The sequence below is a fragment of the Equus quagga genome, chromosome 14 (assembly GCF_021613505.1).
Source record: "Equus quagga isolate Etosha38 chromosome 14, UCLA_HA_Equagga_1.0, whole genome shotgun sequence".
In the NCBI taxonomy this organism is placed as follows: Eukaryota; Metazoa; Chordata; class Mammalia; order Perissodactyla; family Equidae; genus Equus; species Equus quagga.
Window position 1 is genome coordinate 5,538,016 of NC_060280.1, and position 18,483 is coordinate 5,556,498.

The 18,483-nt window shown below is 37.9% G+C and overlaps 1 protein-coding gene across 1 annotated transcript in view; it reads right to left on the reverse strand.

Moving 5' to 3' along the window:
• ANO3 (anoctamin 3) overlaps positions 1–18,273 on the reverse strand; it is a 293,456-nt gene extending 275,183 nt beyond the window's left edge. Inside the window, exon 1 of the mRNA XM_046685171.1 lies at positions 18,158–18,273. Coding sequence (XP_046541127.1) covers positions 18,158–18,203 — 46 coding nt within the window. The 5' untranslated portion in view covers positions 18,204–18,273. The remainder of the gene's footprint in view (positions 1–18,157) is intronic.
• Positions 18,274–18,483: the final 210 nt, after the last annotated feature.

Here is an 18,483-nt window from a genome sequence, read left to right on the forward strand (position 1 = left end):
AAGGATAAGCACCTAATATCCTCTATCTGAAATTTCAATGAAATGACCAAAGAGATGAGAGAAAGAAAGAGAGACAGAGAGAGTAAATGAATGAATCCTCATTCCTACCCCAATGCTAGAAAGTAGGAAAGAGTTATGGAATAGACAAAGTCAGGTTAAATAAAGATGTCCAGTCATCTTTGGTGCTATTGCTGAAAGAAAGTTGTAATATTCCTTGAGTGGAAAAGCAAGGACCAGTGGACAGGGTAGGCTAAGGGAATATTTGGCATCCCTTCATCTCTAGGTATTAAGGACCAAGAAGCAATAGACCAGGGTAAGTGTGTCTATTCCAAACAGAAACTGAAATTTGCACAATGTTATAAACCAATGTGACCTCAATAAAATAATTAAAATTTTAAAAGATAATAAAATGATTGGAAGTGGAGTTTTTCATTGATCCTACTGGGTATACCTTAATACAGGAGGAAACAGAAACAGGAATGAATTAGACGAAAACACATAACTTGGGGGTCGGCCCCGTGGCCGAGTGGTTAAGTTAATGCACTCCACTTTGGTGGCCCAGGGTTTCGCCAGTTGGAATCCTGGGCGCAGACATGGCACCGCTCATCAAGCCATGCTGAGGCAGCATCCCACATGCCATAACTAGAAGGACCCACAACCAAAAATACACAACTATGTACCGGGGGGGCTTTGGGGAGAAAAAGAAAAAAATAAAATCTTTAAAACAAAAAAAACACGTAATTTGCCTACAGTAGAAACCAGGCCCCAAAAGACAATTTTTGTTAGTAAATGTGTCCAGAGGATAGCTACTGAAAAAAAGACTTGAACAAAAGATGGCACATATAAAGACTGCCCAAAGACCCACTTCTTCAAGTCATCTCAAGATTCTAGGCCACTGAACTGGTAAACTAACCAACAACAGTCATCCACCTTCGAAGCTGACTGCAGGGGGGCAACAGAGAGAAGCGACGAGGAGAATCCTCTCCAACTGCTCTGGGTCAAATACCCGGCTTGTACAGACCTCTCCTTCCTCAAGGATGAGAATTAGAAATTAAGTTATAGGACTGATGAAAATGCTTCATCTTTTTTTTTTTAAATATAAACCAAAATAATATGTCTCAAAGGTTGCAGAAGAGTAAAACTTTGAACAGAACGTGCTGCAATAAACAAATAAAATATAGACAGCATCTGCAATGTCCCCTAAATAAAAATAGCATTCTCAAAAGAAAGTTACAACACATTAAAATGAAAACAGACCTGGGTAAACTGAAGAAATAATTTAGGATCACTAATAATTTGTTGGTAGACATTTAAAATGCTTTTTGAAGAAATAAAGAACAGAATCTACCCATGGAAACCGAATTATTTATAGAGAAGACAACCTTAAGCAGCCCTACCAGCATATAGAAACAACAGGCCAGGGGCCGGCCTGGTGGTGCAGCGGTTCAGTGCGCACGTTCTGCTACTCGGCGACCTGGGGTTCACCGGTTCGGATCCCGGGTGCGGATATGGCACTGTTTGGCAAAAGCCATGCTGTGATAGGCGTCCCACATATAAAGTAGAGGAAGATGGGCACGGATGTTAGCTCAGGGCCAGTCTTCCTCAGCAAAAAGAGGAGGACTGGCAGTAGTTAACTCAGGGCTAATCTTCCTCAAAAGAGAAAGAAACAGGACAAAAATGATGACAATAACAAGAAGAAGATAAACTGATTTGAAAGGTGTATATTCCTGACTTTACACAATTAAGTGTGATAGCTGAACAAAGAGGCAAGAATAAGAAATAATAATTAGAGCATTGCTACGTTAAACTCCCTGGGCTGAAAAAAAATACACTCTGGAGCTCAAAAGGGCTGCCCATATACCAGGCAAAAACAGCACGAAGAGATTCAATACTCAGACATAATTATTGGAAATGTGAATTGCATCGATGAGAAAATCTACAAGAATTTGGGAAGAAAAGAGCAGCTCACCCTAAATAAAGTAAACATTGGCCTGAATTTAGATTTCTCTTTCATTGTACTGAATTACATAAGATTATGGAGAAGTTATAATATTTAGCGAAAATTATTCCTTCAGTCAAAAAGCTTTCATTCACATATGAAGGTTATCAAGAAAATGTATTCCATCAGCTATATCTGTGTTTTCTGGAAAAAAAAATCCACACAGTTGTATTCTTCAATTGAGAGATCAATAAAAATATATATAACTAAAAAAATGCTAAATTTGAAAAAAAAAATTGAACATGGATACACCTAAATACAAATGAAGCCTAAATAATGATTAGAAAAATAATGAGAGCTAAATTAAGCCTAAATAATGATAAACTAGAAAATCAGAATCTAACTATTAAAAAAATTGTAGAGTGTTTCAACAGGTACAATTTTAAAAGGTAATAATTTTAAATTTTTTCAAGTTTCCTACAATGATCATGTGTTATTTGAAAATTAGAAAACAACAAAAAAAATTCATTTAGGCCAGGTGCAAATATAACCACAAATATAGTTTCCACTGGGCAGCCTGTTTAGACTTGGTGAGCAGCTGGAGTTGATAACCAGTCCTAGACCAGCAGGTCACAGGTCTACACGTGTGCAGGACGCACCACAGCACTCTGAGGCTGATGGGTTATCCCTTGCTGACTAGTATCACGCATGCCTCTCAAAGGAGAATGCACACGGCTTTTATTCTTACCCATAGTCCTCCTAAAGTAGTCTAAAAATTGGGTTCTTGGTATCAACAGTGGAGCAGCTTCTAAATTTTGGGTTGCTTTTGCACATTTCTTCACACAGGTCGGTCTGGTTTTCCCTCTATCCCTCCTCTCCTCTAGCTCCCGCCACCCCCCTCCCTGCCCCCCGCCCTTCCCTCTTTCTTTCAGATTAATGACGTTCTAAGGTGAAGAAAGCATTGCCAGGGGAACATCTCTGCTCCACTAAGGAAGAAGGTCGCTGTGCTTAACTAGTAGTTTCTGCTCTCAGGGCTCTTCCTAACACTAGGGAAGATTCTTTCTCACTGACTTCTTATTTTCTTTAAAACAATTCTCATTTCTCACATGGTTTACATCAGTGAGTAGCGGTTCCTGCTGATTAGTATCATTTACAAAGGCAAACTGGGAAATGCTAGTTAAAAATAACAATAATCCCAAGTACTTGAGGTGTGTGTGAGGATTGTGTGATCCTCATATCGTATTTTTGAGATCTCATACACTATAAACAGTTGTTCAGTGTAAGACATTATTAAAACAACTATGCATTACCATTTTTAATCTTAATTTCACTAAGTAGTTCACAGAAGGGATATCTAAACTAGGATTTAAATTTTGAATGTTATTTTAAAGCTCAGCTTCAAGGGTCAAACCCTAAGCTATGTTACGGTAATTCTGTAAATGTAGTATTAAAATGATGTACACATTAAGGATTAATAATGTGTCTAAGTTAATCAACTAAACAAATTTTCTTACTAACGCAAGAATCCACTATAGTAATAAGAAGCTCATAACTTCCTTTCAAAAAGTCTCATAAACCTCTCTGATTACATTAACGATCACAGGCCCTCCTTGGTAACAAATTTTGAAATGAAACCAAAGAAGTAAAAACTTGATAATTTCTTAAGAGCAACCACACACTTCTCTAAACACCACCTCTTCATCATAGATTAGGGCTCTTTCTCCACACTACGTGCCACCCAGTGTGTATCCCATCAGCATCCTAACAATATTTCACTCTTACCTATGTTTGCCCAGCTGTCTCCTCAGAAGAATGTCAGATTGTGGAGAGGAAAGATCCCTTCTGATTTTTTTCTCTAAATCTCTTGTATCTTCCACAATGCCTAGTAAAATTCATTGAATGAATAGCTGAATGAAAATATGGGTAAATGAGTGACTTTGTTATATCTCAAGATTCATTTAAAACCTGGTTTTTAGGAACTCAGAGGTGTTAACCATAAATATGTGATAAATAGAAATTAGGTCAAAAGGTTTATTTAGTGCCCGTTATTCCCATTATCGTGGCCTACTTAAGGAAAGGTACGAATTGGTCATCTTTGTAACACTTAAGCTTAATTAAGCTTATAGATTCTAAACTTTAGAATACAGAATGTGGTAAGAGTTCCATCAATATTTTATAAAATAAATCCCTTTCAGATTCTCAAGCTAGGCCTCTAAGAAGGTGACAGTAAAGATATTTCAGAGATTCTTAAAGGACTGTCACATGGCTATCACAGCATGAGAGGTTTAATGCATCTAACCTTACTCTTTACACCTAAGAAAATGACTTTCTATTTGACCAAAAACAATCATTAGTATTATACTTATTATAAGTCATGCTTAATTATTTGCTTATAGCAGATCTCATTTGGTAAGTACTTAAGGCAGAATACATTTAAGTGGTGATGTTTGGGATTTATGTTTGTTTCAGGATCAGGAATGGAATAAGATGAGGAGGAAAGAAAAGAGAAAAAAATATTATTGCAAACGAAGCCATATATTAAAATAAATAGGGAAAGAAGACACAGGATTAAAGATGAAATGAGTGATTTTTTTTGAAGGGAATATTATTGGGAGAGCATTTACACCTTTTTTCTTTATCTCTGCAAATCGTACTCAACAAGCAGGGCCAGAGAAGACCACTGATCAATCATAACAAGGGTTTTTCGGCCCAGGACCCATTTCTTGCTCCCCATAGAACACACAATATTGCACAAAGTGTTGTAAAATCCATCAATTTTGAAGTAAACCAGAAGAGAGCTGGATTTTCAAGATATAAAGCAAGCAATACTTGGATTATTTTCATAACTACATCATAAAATGCAATTCCAAACTTTTTTGTTTTGCTCTGATTCCTATTTTCCCCCCTTTTGTCTTTATGTCCTTCTTCTCACAAGTACTAATAAAAAGTAGAAAAAAATGTGCCACCTTGTCCTTAAGGGATTGATAAGGGCAGGACAAATTTCAGTAGGAGAATGTAAAGGAAGAAGTGATGTTAACTAGTTTTCACCATGGGAATAGATAGAGATGAATTGCTTACTCGACAACAAGTTTGACAAAAAGATTTCATTTCCACATGAATGCTGTCCTGAGAATGCCATGTGACGAAGTACTCTGAAGTCTGGTTTGACTCGGACAAAAGAGGGGCATGATCATTTGGAACAGATATTAGCCTTCTCTGCTCCATAGCATCAAGACTGCATTTACATCTGCTAGATACCTAATAGATATATGTTGTTTATCCACCATCACTGAATTCATATTTTTGATGATCAAGAAAGGTAAACTTCAATATAGTTAAATATTTATCGACTGCCAATTCTGTGACAGGCACTTTGCTAATCAGTAGGAATTATCCTAACTGCTGCACATTTATCACCAGATTTCATGCTCAAAGCAATCCGGTGAAGTCGGTGTTATTTTATAGATGAGAAATAAGTTTTAGATAATTTTTAAAGTTGTCAGGATGACACAGGTCATAAGTGGTAAAGAATTTGAAGCTTCTGAATGCAACTACCACCTTTATACTACCACCTTAGAAGAAGCAGATACTGTGAAATTTTATTTAAAATACTTCCAAAGTTTTAATATGGGCAGTGTATTTTGGATTTCAATGCTGGATCAGCTCCCAGGCATTTGCTCCAAGGACAAGGCTGACTACAGCTGTTCTTAAAGCTATTTGCTTGCTTTCAAAACTTCAAGTGATTCCTTGACCACAGAGCACTTTTATGACTAAAGCCGGTGTCCAAACTGATGACAGCCAGTTATTTCTTCAATAAAGATGACTGGCTAAGAGATAGCTCTATGTTGAAATGCCATGAGTATTGATGGAAAGGAACATAAATTTTAGCAGAGCTTCCTCAGGAGATGTCAAATTTTATTAACCGTCGTGTTTTCAATGTCTAGCATAGTGCCTGGAACATAGTAGATATTCGATAAGTATTTGCAGAAACACAAAATCATGGGGCTTAGGGTAAAACAAGTCATGATTTCTGGTCCCCTATCACTTCCTATGCCAGTACACATAAAGTTAACCCTCAGTATTCACATCCAGGTAAAATAACATAACAATCATCCAGTCCAGATTTGAAAGAGTAGGGTGGAGGATATGTGGCTAAAGGGGTTTGGGTATTCCTGGAGAAGGTGCTTTAGAGGAGCATGAAATTGGAAGGGAAGCTTTCCGAGATGGTAAGAAAACCTTCATAGAACGTGGCCATCCTATAAAAAGTGAGATATAAGCTGTAACAGAAATTATGAAAGATTCTTTGTTGATCTCCCTGTTGCACCTTGTGATTGACTGAATTTCATAAGAGCCCATAATCCCTCCACTTTGCATAACATACACAGATCATAACCTGGAGAGTTCACCATAACCATCTATCAATAAACTATTATTCCTAATCAAATTTTCTCAGGGTGATTTATAGCAGAAACAAGCTAATCTTCCTAAACACAATGTATCTCATGGTGCACTAGCAAGTCTATGGAATTTTATCCCAGGTTTGCCATGTATTAGCTTTGTGGCCATGAGCAACTTACTTTCTCAGTCTGTTTCCTTATCTGTAAAACAGATTTTTGCCTCAGCATTAATATAAGAAGTTTGTGATATAACATGTATACAATGGCCAGCACATTGATAGACATACAGTAGGCTCTGAACTATTACCAGCTCCTTTCACCCCCTTGATAAAACTTTTATGCTGTTTTAGAAAACAACTTATATAGTCATACTGCTGGTTCAAATTCCAGCTCTGCTGAACAACTGTCTTATAGTACTAGGTAAATTATTTGCTACTTTGTGCCTCAATTTCCTTATCTTTACAACAGTACTAATAGTATCTTCTTTGATGCGTTTTCAAGAGATTTAGATGAGTTAATGCACATCAAGCACACGATGAGTTACATACAGTAAATTCAATCACAGATCCTCTGTGGCTTTAAGACAGGTATTTTTCAAAGTGTTCAATAAACACTTGAAAACATCTTTCTATTTACTGAAAAGTTGAAGCATAGATTTAAATCTGACAAAATATTCTTGGCAGAAATAAAATTCAAATATATTAAGCTTTATAACTGTTGGGGTACATTCACAGTAAGGATTTTTATCTTGGTTGAAGGAAGGAATATCAGGTAATTTCAAAGAAAGCCTTGATTGCCACATTTCTAGTTGTCTATGGAAGACGTTTTCAAAACAAGATCTGAAGCAGAAAAAAGTTCAGAATCTCTCCATCCCCTTTTCACTTTTTAATATCAAATCACGCCATTTTTAAAGACAATGTGATACTCAAGGACCATATGAGCCTCAGATTATAAGAGGGAAATTATAGGAATTATGTCTTAAACATTACATTTAAACAGAATATCTCTATGTATACATTCACTGTTCAGTTCTATCATTATACAGTGTTTTTAAGAGCATACAAAACAAGTTTTACAAAACATGCATTTATACAGACTATATACTAAAGTAACTGCTATCTGTGATTTAAAGTCTAGAGCAACGTTGTCTAAATGGGCATAAGTGCCTGAGTGGGTGATTTCTTCAAATCTGGCAAGAGTTATGACTAATTTCAAGCTGCTCAATGTGGTGCATACCGCCAACTCACTCATCTTGGAGCAATGTGTGAAAAGAGAAGCAACATTCAAAATATAAGTGGCCCAAAGGAGGCATTATACTGAAGACAGTATTTTAAAAGACAGTATTTTCCTCAGTAAGGAAATTTGAATTTACTATTTTACCCCCAATTTTTTGCCTATTTTCAGTTACTGACATCTTAAATCTTTTTGTTTCATATTATAGCAGGCACAAAATATGGTGAAGAGAAAGATGTAATTTGAACCCTACCTAAATGAAATTCTTTCTGGTTGTCATTTTCCATACTTTCATTCCATGAACAGTATTGCTGTACAATTTTTGTAAGCATAACAATAGATCATAAATAATCAAAAATTACTAAAGTTATAGCAGAAATAAATGCAAATTCAGAGATTAACAATACATGTGGATCATTTTAAGATAAATTTGTTTTCTAAATTTAAACCCTTATTACGTTGAAATTCATAGATATGCCATGATTCCAAGAAATTAGCCTAAGTACTGAAATGTAAGGAAAGTGTGTTAAATTTGACTTTTCCTAATCTAAGTTTTGTAGAACCATTTATAGGGCAAGCATAAGTTGTACTGAAATGTCTTAGAACTTTTTAAGATCAGAAAAGGTAGCAAAAAAAAAAAAAATGAGGAGGTAGATTGGTAAAAATCTTATTTTTTCAGTATGCACTATAACAATCCATCCTCAAAACCACTCTATCAGCACAAATTTATATAGAAGAAAAATAGAAATTTACAGAAGTAAAAATTATGGCAAAGATGATACAATCACACATAGCAAATCATATAGAAGCATCATTTGAATCCAAGCTGTTTGACACCTCCACTCAAATTCTTAACCATTTATGTTTCTGTTATTATAAGTCTGAGGACATCTTGCATTAATATGTTCAGTCTGTACTCGCAGTAATTTTAGGCAAGTAGCCTAGGAAGTATACCACTGGCTGGAAGTGTACCACCATGTCTGTGAGCTCTACCAGTTCACAGCTAAAATACACTTTTTTGTCTTTTGAATAGGTCTAAACTGAGCTGATTTTAGTAAATTAAACTCACTTTACCTAAAAGGAAAAAGAAGTTGAATCTTTGCAATCAGCTAAACTTTGAGAGAATAATTTGAAAGACAAATTGGGAAATGTTGGTGCAACCAAGTAGGTAGTGAAGATTACGTAGGTAAAGAGCAAAAACCCTGTGCTGAGTAATGGACAGCCTTTAATCTTAGCGATTTGGAGGTGGAGTAGGTAGCTACCGGTGTTTTACAAATACATTAGTTCTGGGGCCAGCCGATGGCACAGTGGGCTTTGGAGGCCTGGGGTTCACCAGTTCTGATCCTGGGCACGTACCTATGCACCACTAGTCAAGCCATGCTGTGGCAGGTGCCCCACGTATAAAATAGAGGGAGATGGGCACAGGTGTAGGCTCAAGGCCAATCTTCTTCAAAACACACACACACACACACACACACACACACAAACATTAGTTGCCAGGTATTGAGCCCACTCTACAGCAAGCCCCGCAGGAGGAACTAACCATACAGAAGAGCTAGCCCTCAGGACATCTCTGCCTGCCAGGCAGGCGTCTTAGCCTACACAACTAGGAGCAGTCTTGAACACTCGCTAAACTTTCCTGTCCTTCAGTTTCCTCATCTACGAAATTACAATACTAGAAGTTCCTCTTTGTGAATATTAAGTGGGTTTCTACAAGCAATCATTTTAAACAGGGTCTGGCAAAGAATAAGTGTTTAACAATAGCACTTACTATTATTCTGATTTCATAAGTAAGGAAATTGAAATCAAGTGAAATTAGTTAGCTTGCCCATGATTGCTCACTATGTAATAGTCTTAAGCTTTAAATACAGTTCTGTGTGATTCCATGTCCTTGCTTCTGACTTCACCCACTATCTTTCTCACAATGACTGTAAATTATGATAGTAAATTTAAAAAAAAAAGAAACACACATACCTAACACACATCTTCCCTATACATAAATCAAGCAGAACTCTAAACTTTTACCAGGTACTTTATTTTTAAAAAGCCATTCTGATATTTCATTATGAGAGAATATTCACCAAAGCCCCTTCTTTTCCAAAAAGTTAAACAGTAAAAAATAAGAACTAAAATATCTAGAGCAAAGATAAAGAATGGCAGCATTTGGGGTATTTCCATGATAGAACAACTGAAGACAAAGTCTGAGAGCTCTCTAGAAGTCTAATAACTCATTGACCCAAGGGTCCAGTGAACGAGACAAGACAGTAACTCTCATTTAGGAACCTCATCAAACATTAAAAAGGAAGGATCAGGGAATTATGGTTAATATTAGAAATACACTAAAGAAAGCTCACATTATCTTTTCATAGTACTAAACGCATGTATACAGCTAAGGTATCTAGAATCTATATAGTTTGCCTCTACTAATAACAGAGAGCATCTATTTACAACTTACTATAGTCCCCTCACTTAAATTCATTATCTCACTCAGGGCTTAAATAGTTATAGGATTATTTTACAAAGTTGTTTCTCAAATGGGCTCAATTGTCAGAATCCCTTAGGATGCACATTTGTTAAGAACACAGATTCCTAGTCTCCTCCCCTGGAGACGAGATTCTCTAAGTCTTGAGAGACTGAAAAGTTTGCATTTTAACAAGAACTCCAGATGACTTTTTAGATCTTGTAAATTTGGGAAACCTAGATCTTATAGTTGAGGGAAATGAACTAAGGTAGATGAAACAAACTGCTTAAGATACCAGTGAGTGGGGGCCGGCTCCGTGGCCCAGTGGTTGAGTTCACGCGCTCCGCTGTGGCGGCCCAGGGTTCGGATCCTGGGCATGGACATGGCACCGCTCGTCAGGCCACGTTGAGGCAGCGTCCCACATCCCACAACTAGAAGGACGTGCAACTAAGATATACAACTGTGTACAGGGGGGGCTTGGGGAGATAAAGCAGAAAAAGAAAAAAAGATTGGCAACAGTTGTTAGCCCAAGTGCCAATCTTAAAAAAAAAAAAAAGATACCAGTGAGTGATGGAAACTGTGGTTTAAACCACATCTCGTGCATATATTTGCAAAGTAGCCACCCCCCCACCCCCAAATTGCTGTTAATAGTACTCCAAAGTCAAACATATATATAGAGAGAGAAAAATATATATACACAATTTTAGGAGTTAGTTTTGGAAGATGCCTTTTGGTCAGCCTATTAACTTTGTAGAAACGTAATGATAAAAAATGTGTCATGACTATTTCAGTGCATTTGCAAAATACTTTCAGCAACGTACTTTCATGTCCACCCAATTTCACCCACAGAAAAGTCCTCTCCTGCAAGGCCAATTGCATCTCAGTCATACTGAAGATGTGAATACGGGGACTCATTGTTTGGTGAACCTGGATCCTGCAGCTGGCACCGGCTTCTTGCATGCCTGTTGGGTTGAAACCAATCAGAATTTAAAGTAATTGCCAGTTTACAGTGCAATTTAGGAGGAAGGGCAATAATAGAAGGGACAGCTGGATTGGTTGTACAAATGCACTGCCAGGTTTAGGATATGATTTCACACTTCTGTAACCTGTGATGAACTGTAGAGTCGGAAAGGATCGTGAAGACTATTCTGTTTCCGTTTTACTAAGGCCACAGAAGGGACAGTGAACTATCCATGACCAAGCTTGGAAAGTGTACAACTGTGCCTTGAACTCTGAAATTTTCGCAGAGGAGAGGGAGGGCAAGGGAACAAGCTGCAGACAGCTGTGGTGGAAATCAATGGGCGTTCGATGCCTTCCAGCTGCTTAAGTTCTTTGTCTTGCAGAGAACCTGCAGCAAGGAGGCTTCCCACTGGGAGGTGGGTCAGTTAGAAAGGTGGACTCTGGAGTCAGGGAGGGCTGTGTTCAAACCCCAGCTCTACCACTCATTAACAGTTAACTTGGCAATGGATGTAACATCTAAACCTCAATTCCCTCATCTTGAAAACAGGAAAAATAATACATGTAACCACTAACGCTTTAGTGAGTTTATGAAGGAATGCAGTGTGCTTTTCAGTTTGGGGACAGTGGGTGGTAGGAGCGGCCCCACAACATTAGCTGCTGCTGCTGCTTTGCTGTTGCCGTTATTATTATCCTTTATTACAGTCCTGAGAGGTAGGGATTACCACCCCAAAATTTTGGAAAAGAAACCTATGGCTCAGAAAATGTAACTACCCAAAGTTACAGAGTAGTGATGGGATTCAACCACAGGGAACTTTGAGTCAATCCTCTTCTTATCAAGGTACAACTTCTTTACATTAATCCACAAATTTTACATTAATATTTTCTAAACATCTGCACAATTATAAAATACTAAAATAATAAACAGAGGAAGGCAGAGTTTTTCTGTGCTTTTTTAAAGGTTTGGATTTCTTTTGATAAGTTGATTTATATAATCATCAAACCCCCTTTTTTTTTTCTTTTTTCTTTTTTGGTGAGGAAGATTGGGCCTGAGCTAACATCTGTTGCCAATCTCCCTCTTTTTCTTTGAGGAAGATTGTCTCACTGAGCTAACATCTGTGCCAAAATTCCTCTATTTTGCATGTGGGATGCCACCACAGCATGGCTTGACAAGCAGTGTGTAGGTCCACACCCAGGATCCAAATCCATGAAGCTTGGTCTGCCAAATGGAGTGTGCAAACTTAACCACTATGCTACCCAGCTGGCCCCTCCCAATATTATTTTTTCAGTAACATCCACATGCAGAGTATAGTGTTAAATCCTAGATTCAAATGAAAATGTCAGTTCTCTAGATTCCTCAAGAAATATGATGTTTTGGTTAACCAAACTTCTAGATAGCTTTAAAACACTCACACTTTTCCATTATAGTTACTTTGGATGGAATTTCTTTTAAGCTTTATCACTTTTCGTTATTCCCAAGTACAGAAATGTATTTATCACATAATATACACTATTTTCACTAATTAAAAAGTCATCATTTCAGACATCAATGTTCTTACTTTGAAGTAACACATAATTCCTCAGAGCCATTGGAGGGATGCAGCATGTTTTTAAGAAATGGTCCCAGACACGTGTGTTTTCTTTTTGGATTGAGATATCTCCATATTCCTTTCATAGTTTGGTTCACCCTTACTTGAGAGATTATCCATGGGGAACTAGAGCTGTAAATATCTAGGAAATCCCCTGTGGAAGGAAAGAGAGGGAGGGGTGAATATTAAGGGCCAGAGCAGAAGACCTGAGGGCTCTCAGTGAGATCAGACACTCGGTCATTTCTGATGCTCCAGGTTGACATGTAGTACCAGCCTGAGAGAAGGGTAATTCCTGAAACTAAAATATCTCCCCGAACTTTTGTTTTCCTACATAGCTATATAGCTGGGAATTATTTTAACAAAAGACAATGCCTTCTCTCCTTCAGTCATAAATAAATAAATAGACTGTCAAAATACCAGGGAGAGTTATATATACACAATGGAATACTACTTAGCCATAAAAAAAGACAAAATCGGCCCATTCGCAGCAACGTGGATGGACCTTGAGGGTATTATGTTAAGCGAAATAAGCCAGACAGAGAAAGACAAACTCTATATGACTCCACTCATAGGTGGAAGTTAATATATTGACAAGGAGATCTGATTGGTGGTTACCAGGGAAAAGGGGGGGTGGGGGGAGGGCACAAAGGGGGAAGTGGTGTACCCACAACATGACTAACAATAATGTACAACTGAAATCTCACAAGGTTGTAATCTATCATAACATTAATAAAAAAAAAAAATACCAGGGAGAGTTAACATACATGTAAATGCATTTCTGTCAATGCATAAATGGCTTCAGATTTTTTTCTGGTTTCACCAAGGTAAGAGTATAAGAAGGTTCTAGATCCTAAAGATAGTGCAAGGGGAAAAGGAGGCTTAAACAACGTATATCAGAGATTCTGAAACTAGGTATTTTCTCCAACACTGTTCCTTCTGTTAAGGGAGTGTTGCCAAGAGCCTTTACAGGTGGGCACCTGCAAGAGTGAAAAATTTATTTTGAAGAAAAGAGAATAAAAATGCTTTGCAGTCTGCAAATCCCCAGGTAAGTGTAAAGATTATTTTTATGAAACCACTTATTTGAGTGGGAAGTATCTGATTCTGTGAAATCATTAAAAACATTCTTTTCATGTTTAACCAAATGTCCTTTGGTTAAAGTATAATGATGAACCACTCAGCTTTAGCTGACCCCATTAAGCCCAAGCCTTTAGGGACAGGCTGTGTTCGGTGTGACCTCAGGTTTCTCTGAAAGTCTTACTAGCTGTATTGGTAAATAGCCACCAGAAGCCAGAACTAACACTCTCCTTCTCTCACCCACTCTTGTATGACACATGAATCCATCCTAAACCAAGTGAAACAGAGCAAGGCAGGCTGGAAAACACAGTTGGACTATCACCAGAAATCCCTGCTGATCTGCCAACTAATGCGTTCCCCCAACATGTGCGAAGGCAGAGGCAAACATGTACTCCCCATTGTCTGTAAGCATAGCAGACCCCAACGCACCCCTGGGACCTCAGAAACAGACAAACTGTGGAATGACTCACTTTTTACCTTCTAATTTATTAAGCCTCTTAATAAAACAATCTAGAATTTAATGAAAGTGGAATAAAAATTCAAAAATACATATGGATTTCTTCTTCAGAAAACAAAATTTAACTGACATTGCCAAGAAACAAAATGTCAACATCGTCCTAGAAAAATGCCGAGTTGCCTATAATTCCCAAGAAGGCTGTGTTTAGCAAACCTGTCAGACTTCCTACCTTACAAAGTTCTTTGAAGGAGGAGGTTGTTTCAGTAACAGCTTCAGGAGTGAAAGTGTTCTTGATAACAGCACTAAGCACAGGGCCTGGCATACAGTAAGAGCTTGGGTAAATATGGGTTGAATGGAGATTAAACAAACACAATTTCTTTCCAATGGAATTTTAAAATTATGAAATGAATTGAATATCTAAATTTACTCTACAGGAGTTTTGGGGAAGTTTTCCTGAGGGATGGGCAGATGAGTTGGGTAGTTTAGAATTGTAACTCAAGACTACTGTAAGGAATCATTAGATGGACTCCAGTCTAGAGTCCACTTTTCCTTCAGAAAATCCCAAAGTAACAAAATTGAGTAAGACAAAGGAAAATAAAGAGCAAAAAATTATATAAGGGCAACACTAAGGGTTTCTTTTACTTCTAAGGAGTCAACAAAAGATGGATGAGCCTGGGAACAATAATAATAACAACTACTATTATTATTATTCACCATATTTTTTAGCCCAAATTGTGTCCTAAAGTGCTAAGTACATTAAACTTTGCAATGTAGACTTTAGCTTCATTTCACAGAGGTGGTAATCGAGGCTTAGAGAGATTAAAGAATACAACTTGTAAATAGAATCTGTAGGATTAAAATCGAGGGCTGAAAATGAAGATCATAAATTAAATTAATGGAGAAATTTGGTTTCACATATAATATTTCATTTTACAGATAACTATTCTGGCATCTATATTGATTTGTTGAAAAACAGGGAGTAAACTCAGTGAAGGAATCTGGATCCAGGATTATTAGTACGTAGTTCTCACATATATGGGAAAGTCTCCATGCTGGCTCAGAGTTTAAATATACAGTGCGTCTGTTTTTCACGTGATGGTGGAAATTTTTAGTCTTATAATAAGGGTGTTTTCTGGATATCTCAGGTTCTTTCTAGGTATAATAAAGTTGAAATCAAAATAGGAAAAATTATCTCACTTTATCAAAACAAAAATAATCCCCATAAACTGGTTTACTCAGCTAAAGTACTTCCTACAAATGAACTGAAAGCAGGGTTTTCTTCTTTATCTGGTCCAGGAGGAAATCATCTCTACTCTCACATTGTCACCTGCCCCTCCCATAAAACAGACCAAGAGAGATAGAAAAGGCCATAGGTGTCAGGAGTTCAAGCTCTTCATTATTATATACGAAGCAAAATCCAAAGAAATTAAACACTTCACTCAAGGTTTTTAAGCTAGTTACAAAAATGAACTTAGAATTTAGGACTCAAGAGTTCCAATACAGAATTTTCTCCACTTCAATGCACTGTTTTCAAGTTAATATTATGGTGAAAAAGACCCCTAAAAGTTTTGTTTCATGTCTCCTGGGTCAGAAAGCATCTAGAATATTATTTTTCCTCTTCTTCTTTGAAAAATTAAAATAGCTAATCGTCAGTTTAGTATGTCTTCAAGGTTAAGAAGCAATTAACTGGATGCTGATCATCACTAATCATCAGGGAAATGCAAATCAAAACTACACTAAGATATTACCTTACCCCATTAGATTGGCAAAAATATCCAAAACCAAGAGCGACAAACGTTGGAGAGGTTGTGGAGAAAAAGCAACCCTCATACACTGTTGGTGGGAATGCAAACTGGTGCAGCCACTATGGAAAACAGTATGGAGATTTCCCAAAAAGTTAAAAATAGAAATACCTTATGACCCAGCCATCCCACTACTGGGTATCTATCCTAAGAACCTGAAATCAGCAATTCCAAGAGTCCCATGCACCCCTATGTTCATCGCAGCATTATTCACAATAGCCAAGACATGGAACCAACCTAAGTGCCCAGCAACTGATGATTGGATAAAGAAGATATGGTATATATATACAATGGAATACTACTCAGCCATAAAAAAGGACAAAATCATCCCATTCACATCAACATGGATGGACCTTGAGGGTATTATGTTAAGCGAAATAAGCCAGACAGAGAAAGACAAACGCTATATGACTCCACTCATAGGTGGAAGTTAACACATAGACAAGGAGAACTGATCGGTGGTTACCAGGGAAAAGATGGGGGGTGTTGGGGGGTGGGCACAAAGGGGGAAGTGGTGTTCCCACAACATGACTAACAATAATGTACAACTGAAATCTCACAAGGTTGTAATCTATCATAACCTTAATAAAAAAAAAAAGAAGCAATTAACTGGAAGCACTTTAATGGTGCTTCCTCTCCTATCCTTTCTTCTCTCCATATTTATCCTTCTGCTAAAGTTGCCTTTTGTGCCAAAAAGTGAAGGAAGACTTGAAAATAAATAGCTCATGATGTATCATAAAGGAAATGATATGAAGTGCCAGGACTTGCATAATTGTTTATCACTCACTTTGAGCAACTACAGTTGGTCCTGTAGTTGGCAATTATTTGCTTTTTAAAAACACAATATGTTATGTGGGGGCCACTTCAAGGTTCCAGGTCCCAGAAATAAGTCACTCATAACCGTGCAGCAGAGCAGGATATTAATTGTATGAAGCTGGTACAAAGTTCCTATAACTTTTGTCTTCATTCTGAAAGTTTGTCTGTGTTTAAAATAATGATTAAAGAGCACACAACTTCTTGAAGCAATTTAGTTTTCTTTGGAACATTTAGATTTGAAGTAGCACCGCATACTAGCTGAAATTTTTGTCCACCCTGACAGTCTCTCACTTCACTCCCAATTTCAACATATTTTTCAGAGAACCTAGAGAATTTGGACTTGAACAGAGTATGAAATTATGCAAGCTGAAGCTCACTCAGTCCAATATTCTGCCCACCACAGGAATCCCTACTAAATTATTCCTGGCGTGTCCATCCAGTTTTTGCTTAAAAAAAAAAGTCAAAGATCTACACAGGAACAATTGTTGACAAAAAAAAACAAAAGCATAACATCTGTGAGGGAAAAAGTAGGAATATTTAAGTAAATATTTACTTCACTTTGCATGAGCAAATTTACCATTCCAGAATTCACAAATCTTAGGTACCATAAGGTCAACTGTGGAACAATTACCATTATTAATTCATAAATCGGCAATTATATTTTTAATAAATGTTTTTGGATAAACTCCAGAAAACTGGGAATATGCCTAAAAATAAATGTGCTCTATAAAAAACTTTTAAACAAAATAAGGATCAAGGACCAAGGAGTGAGGATAACTTGGAAAAATTCTTGATTTGACTCTGAACATACAGACACATCACTGCATCCAGAGAAACAAAGGAGGCGAGAGAGAACACAAAGTCCCCAGAATAGGAATCTACCAACGACAACAAACACCTGAAACCCAGAACCAAGCAAGAACGAGAGCAAAATTAAGTTTTCCAAGAAAGTTTCAAAGCCCCTTCAACAGGCCAACTTCCGGAACTCTAAAAATTCATTTGTCCTAGGATCGTGTAAAAGAGTCTCAAATACGATATCCACTTATGTGAAGCTTATTAGCCGACTGAATCTCAGCCTGGGGTAAACATGGTCCAATACTCCTGTCTTCAAACCTCAGAGCGCTGTTGGGCTGGCAGAACCATCCCTACTGACTGGATTACTGCAATACATTGAAAGTCTTAGCAGAGAGCGACGTAAAATCACTCCCTGAAATGACGAATTCCGCTTCTCCCGGGGACCGTGCGGAGGCTCAGAAATCAGACTCATCCCGGATGCGAGTGAAGAGGCATTAAAAAAAAAAAAGGAACAATTTTTTTTAACTTCACAGAGTTCTCCACCTCTGCATCGCATTACCTGGAAAGGATGCTCCTACACAACTACAAGGGCATGCAGTGGGGACGTGACGCCAGGGGGACCAAGATTCCTACTGACCTTTTTGCTGTTTAAAGGACTGAATCGAGCCTGAATGGTGGACCATTTTCACTCTGTGCGACCCCGCTGGGTTAGGAAGCTGTCCAAGAGAGGGAGGCGAAGGAACAGTAACCAGACAACCAGAGGCACCCGGACTCCTGCAATTCCAGAGCCTCCGCGAGCGCGCTGCAATCCGACACCTGCTTTAGCCGGCACTCGGCTGCCGGGGCTGAGCGCCTACCGTCGTCATGGCAACGTCGGAGGGCGGTCCAGCGTCCGGCTCCCCTTAGCGGCTACTCACGGAATAACCCGGCGTCCCCGCAGCGTCCAGTGCCGCAGTGTGGGTG